Below are 6,386 nucleotides of genomic sequence, written 5' to 3'. Positions count from 1 at the left end.
TAATGGATTTGAGGTAACCTACTTTAACTTACTTATAGTTTTCCTCTTCACATTAAACTGGGATAATTTAGCATATTTAAGATCAAAATATACATACTTTACAAGTTTACATGACAGTGGATTGAATTGGGTTGGTTAGCAGCATCAGGTAGAGACGTGATGGATAGTCGCATTATCTTTTTTGACACTACAGATGGCATGCTTACTACATAGCCTGCCTATTCACACATTTCCTCAGCTGTTAATTAGTTTAATTACAAGAGATGAGAAACACAGAATATATAAAAGCATAATGTATTCAGTGTCATAATATATTGTGGCAGAGTGAGCAAGAGACAGACAAAGGGGGTGTGGCATCAAGCCTCAAAATAAAGGGGGAATCTAGCATCCTTGCAGTGAATCGGGTCTCCGTGAAGGGCGGGGAAGTGTCCAAGGAATGGCCCATGCATGAGCGGGGTCTGACGGCCGCACACGCTCCCCTCCAAGGTCCTCAGCGCGTGAGATGGCGGCATCCTTGGTGGCCTGTTCTCCCAGGCCTGTGGCAGGTGAGAGGGGAAGGCGGCCCGGCCTCTAGCCCATCGGCCACGACCCGTGCTGTTCTCCCCTGGTGACACATCTAACCCGGCGATGCATCTAATTTGGCCGAACTCTCCGCACTCTGCTCCTGGTTGTGCAAGGATGCCAGTGTGTGCACACATGGAGATTTGAAGCCAGCTCCCCGAGAAGAGGAGCGCTCTGCATTTTAAAGACAGCGCTGATGAAGCATTATTCACATCAGGTGTGCTTCATCCACCCCTGTCAGAACAAGGCTTATTAATTATGCACCTCTTCTCGCTCTCCTGCCCAACTCAAGCCTGGCTGAAGGACGACACTTAGAGGCGGGGCGATGATGACGAGAGGGAGGGGCACATCATTCCGCCACAATATTCATTGAGCTCATAAAACATTAACACAAACAGGAGGCTATTCATGCTAATAGCCTATATTACCATCTCTAAGTATAATTAACACAGAGCAAACATTCCCAGAAAATTATTTCAAACTCAGCATGTACACACATGCAAATTGCATTCCCCTCAAGCTTTCCAGCAATAATAATTGTGCTAGTTATGCCCTGTACAGTGCAGCAATTAGAGATTGCATCTGTAAGGCATGCTGAACAATGCTAAGCTTCAGTATTAACGCAATGAGGAGACCAAACATTTAGTGAGGAATGAATAAAGTGAAACTTTTACTTCAAAATCACAAATTAAGCGGTATTTGAGCTTTGTTCAGGTGTTAGGATTTTAGGTAATATCTGTTTTTTCTAAAGTAACACAATACATACCATTTTTAGTGAAAAGAACTTTGATTGCATTAGTTTGTTGCTTCTATGTTGTCACCAGGTTTCAATGTCACTGTTTACTCTCAGCTTTGGCCCAACAGCCAAACTGCCATTACTTCAGTTCATAATGGAATCAGGGGATGAAAGTAAAATGATTTGATATGAGTGGCACTGACACCATGCACACAATATGTGTCCTAAATTAAATTAATGTATGGATGCATCTGGAGTCAGACGGGAGAAGGACATGGGGAAATCTTTTAACAGGTTCTGGTACTGCAACACCCAGAGCCATCTTGGCATTGTTGTCCACATCCAGTATAGTTTGTAGTTTATTTTTCTTAGTAAAACTATAATTGATATATACACTGGCAGCCAAAGGTTTGGAATAATGTACAGATTTTGCTCTTTTTTTAAGGAAATTGGTAATTTAATTCAGCATACAGCTGATCACAAAGTATTGTCAGGACATTATTGATGTAAAAAACTGCACCATCACTATTTGAAAAAAAAAAAAGAAGATGTTTTATCAAATCTAGGCAGACCCAACTTCCAGCAGCCATCAATCCAACACCTTATCCTTGAGTAATCATGCTAAATTGCAAATTTTTTACTAGAAAACCACTTGCCATTATATCAAACACAGCTAAAAGCTATTTGGTTCATTAAATGAAGCTTAACATTGTGTTTGTTTTTGTGCTGCCACAGTAATAGACTGGGCAATAGACTTGTCTTAAGGTCAATATTAGGTCAAAAATGGCAAAAAAGAAAAATATTTCTCTAGAAACTAATCAGCCAATCATTGTTTTGAGGAATGAGGCCTAAACAATGTTTGAAATTGCCCAAAAACTCAAGATTTCATACAAAGGTGTACACTACAGTCTTCAAAGACAAAGGGCAACTGGCTCTAACAAGGACAGAAAGAGATGTGGAAGGCCAAATGTACAACTAAACAAGAGGATAAGTACATCAGAGTCTCTAGTTTGAGAAATAGACTCCTCACATGTCCTCAGCTGACAGCTTCATTGAATTCTACCCGCTCAACACCAGTTTCATGTACAACAGTAAAGAGAAGACTCAGGGGTGCAGGCCTTATGGGAAGAACTGCAAAGATAAAGCCACTGTTGAAACAGAAAAACAAAAAGAAATGGTTAGAGTGGGCAAAGAAACACAGACATTGGACAACAGATAATTGGAAAAGAGTGTTATGGATCTTAAACCCATTGAGCTTTTGTGAAATCAGAGACCTTAATTTGCGTGAGAAATTACAGCCAACAAGACAGTCACATCTATGGCAAGTGCTACAGGAAGCATGGGGTGAAATGTCAGCTGAGTATCTGGACAAACTGACCGCTAGAATGACAAGGATCTGCAAAGCTGTCTTTGCTGCACGTGGAGAATTTTTTGATGAGAACTCTTTGAAGTAGTTTAAGAAGTTCTGAATGTTTTTTTTTTATTGTAATAGTAATTTGTCAGGTTATTAGTGTCCTGACTATACATTGTGATCAGTTGAATGCCACTATGGTGAATGAAAGTACCAATTTCTTTCTTTCCAATTTTGTTTTCCCAAAATTGCTCAGATCATCACACTCCCTCCGCCGGCTTGTCGTCTTCCCATAGTGCATCCTTGTACTATTATTTCCCCAGATAAATTGTGTGCATATACACATCTATCCACGTGATGTAAAAGAAAACAGGACTCATTGGACCAGGTGACCTTCTTCCACTGCTCCAAGGTACAGTTCCGATGCTCGCATGCCCATTGTAAGCACTTTCGACGGTGGACAGGGGTCATCAGGGCACATGTGTTGTGACACATTCCTCCCTTAACCATCCTTACCATCATACAGTAACCTTCTGTAGGTTCTGACCAGACAGGCCTTCGATTGCCTTCGTTGCCCTTATGTATATCAGAAGGGAGATTCTTTTGGTCACTTCTGTTGTCTACTTGTTATAATCATCTTCCCCGTCTCTCTCCCTTAATGTTCATATTCCCAATGATTAAGCCATTTAGACTCTATGCAGGTGTACCAGCAAGTCACTAGAGATAAAATACATCCCAGCATGAGTTGTGAAAAAGTATATTCTGTCATATTATAAGGAAACATGGGAGGATAAATCCAGATGTCTGGTTTAGATTCCTGAATCTTGGTATCTACCCCACTGTGGTACATGTGCACAGACTGTGTTGCCATCAGCTGGTTGTTTTTTTTTTATTAGCAGCTATCAAATCTCAGCGGTGCCTTTTTGTACATTACTTAAAAGAATAGTTCACCCAAAAATGTTAATTCTGTAATTTACTCACCTTTATGTTATTCCAAACCCATACGACTGTATTTCTTCCGTGGGAATATAAACTGAGAATACTGACACTTTTTTACAATTAGTTATTGTATATGTGTGAGATCATGATGCTATATACACATTTTACAAAAATAAGTTTCTGTGTTGAGGTCCATATTCTGAGTCCCAATTCTAGGTCCTCTCTCTATTCATCCATACTGGCAGGTCAGCAGCCTGGTGGTGCATATTCAAATTGAATCTGTCTGTTAATCCTAATCTATGTTGACAGGTGTGTTCAGTCGGGCTTGACTGGTGCTGGTACCAGTATTTCTGTGGCAGCCCCTCAACTGTGGCTGCCATATCCTGCATATGGGACCTCAGCTGGACCAAGTGTGTCACTGAACCCAACTTTATATATATATATATATATATATAAAGTTGGTTTCTCAAGCTCTAAAATCCTTAATAAAACCCTTTGAGCATCTCAGCATACACTTACTGTGCCAATGGCTCGAAAAATGTAATGGAAATTTTCATTTTCATGGCCTTAGCAAATAAATAGTGGCTATCTACCAAGGAAGTGGATACATTTTTATTCAGGAGATCAGTTAGACTAGTTAAATAAATAGATTCTGTAAATAAATACATGCAACTAACCATATTAGGCTCTATTTTCGTGAGCGTGCAAAGCGCAGTGCTAAGACCGTGCACAACGTCATATCCAATTTTTGTGCGAGCGCAAATTTTAAGTGCAACATCCGTGCCAGTGCAAAGCGCAAGTGGGTGTGGCTGGGAGTGTTTGCACTATCTGTGGGTGTATTGTAAGTTAATGAAGTAATGCAAAGCTAAATTTGCAATTTTTCTGAGAACTAGGTCATTGCGCTAAGATGTTTCAAAAGATCATCTGTTTTCAGCGCAAAGTCTAAATTCAGTTGCAGTTTGTCTAAAATCTGAAGATATAATGGAACATCAAACTATATCCCATTCTCTATAATCTAACAGATCTTAAATTCAAATCCTGACACAAACCATATTTTTCATGCATAAAAAATGAGTGTGTCACTGTTAAAAAAAATGTCTGACATTTAACAAGGTCGCAGTTAATATATAAATTACGTTAAGTCTGAATCTGAATGAGCTTTATTGCCACGTAGCCTATCCTTACACACATAAAGAATTTGCCATGGTGACAGAAGCTTCCAGTGCAAAGAGAATATATGTGTATATATATATATATATATATATATATATATATATATATATATATATATATATATATATATATACATATATCATATACAAACATACACATATAAACATATATAAGTAAACAGTGAAAAAGAATAAAAAATAAGATACCAAAGATAAATATTGAGGAAACTACAGTAGCGCAATAATGTTGTTCAAATATGTTACAGATATATGCAAGGTGATTTAATGTATTGTGTAGAAGAGGTAGGATATGTCAACTAAATATAAATGCAATATAAATATGAATAAATAGTTGAATATGCACATGATTGTATTTCCACAATGGAGAGTATTGGGGGCAGTTTTAACAGTTCATAAGTTGAATGGCCTGAGGGAAGGATCTGTTCTTGTGCCTGACTGTTCTGGTGCACAGAGCTCTGTTGCATTGGCAAGAGGGCAACATTTCAAAATGCTAGTGTGCTGGGTGAATGGGGTCCAAAGTGATTTTTCCAGTCCTTTTCCTCACTCTGGATGTGTGCAGTTCTTGGAGAATGGGAAGTCCATATTTCTATTCTTCTAATTCATTGCATTCAGTCCATTTACACTACCAACTTCTTATGAATGTGCTGCATTTTTATTTAGCTAGTGCTTGACAGCGAGTTAATTATATAATAAGATGCAGATGGTGGAATAACTGGAGAAGAACCTCAGAATTAAATTGCACTTGACCCAGCCCATTATTGCTTTGCACGCGTAATTTCACCAAAACCACTTGAGCCTAGATTTAGTGCATGCTTGCACGAAAATACCAAAACTTCATGGCCATGCCCATTGACTTTGTGTGCATGACTTAAAGCATAGTGCTGTGCCCTCATCCTCTAAAACCATGCAGAAACCAATGTTGGGTAAAATTAATTTGCATATTGGTTGGCCTGTTCAGTTAATGGCAATATTAGTATTAGGAAATCATGAAATGTTTGATGTTAAGGACATTTTTGTTGTACGATAAACTAGGGCTTGGTGAAAAAATTATATCGATATTTATTCAAAATAATTATTTTCGATATCGATGAAAACATTTTGAGTAATTATAGTTATTTAGCCTATGCTCTACATCTAGATGATCAAAGCATGTGTCTCACTAAAACGCAAGTAGTTCGGCAAAGTTATACATGCAGCTAGTAGCTAGCTATCTGGCTAATTTATTATCATTTTTTACCTAACAAGACATCACTGGCAATGCAATACAGCTATTGACTGAGTATACTTTAAAGGTAGCTTACCCTAAGGGGTATACTTGTAAACAAACAAGTTATGTTTAATTCATTCTTGAGGTCAAACAAACATGTAGAATGCAGTTCCGCCCCATTAATGGCATGAATTGTACATTGTGATAAATATCGATATTGAACGATATGAAAAAAATATCATGATAATTGTTTTGGCCATATCGCCCAGCCCTACGATAAACGATTTTGATACTGTGTTGGGTTATCAAAAGAAGTCCAATGTAAAACCAGGGTCTTGAAGCATTACTAGTTGAGAACCACTGGCAGACACTATGGCACCTCTCGACATGTACAAAAAC

The 6,386-nt window shown here is 38.4% G+C and overlaps 1 protein-coding gene across 1 annotated transcript in view; it reads left to right on the top strand.

Moving 5' to 3' along the window:
* Positions 1-502: 502 nt before the first annotated feature.
* The window catches only part of LOC127643565 (receptor tyrosine-protein kinase erbB-4-like), a 127,198-nt gene continuing 121,314 nt past the window's right edge, over positions 503-6,386 (top strand). Inside the window, exon 1 of the mRNA XM_052126349.1 lies at positions 503-545. Coding sequence (XP_051982309.1) covers positions 503-545 — 43 coding nt within the window. The remainder of the gene's footprint in view (positions 546-6,386) is intronic.

The sequence above is a fragment of the Xyrauchen texanus genome, chromosome 5 (genome assembly GCF_025860055.1).
Source record: "Xyrauchen texanus isolate HMW12.3.18 chromosome 5, RBS_HiC_50CHRs, whole genome shotgun sequence".
Classification (NCBI taxonomy): Eukaryota; Metazoa; Chordata; class Actinopteri; order Cypriniformes; family Catostomidae; genus Xyrauchen; species Xyrauchen texanus.
The sequence above is the reverse complement of the archived record's forward strand: the minus strand, read 5'-3'. Positions and strand labels throughout refer to the sequence as shown.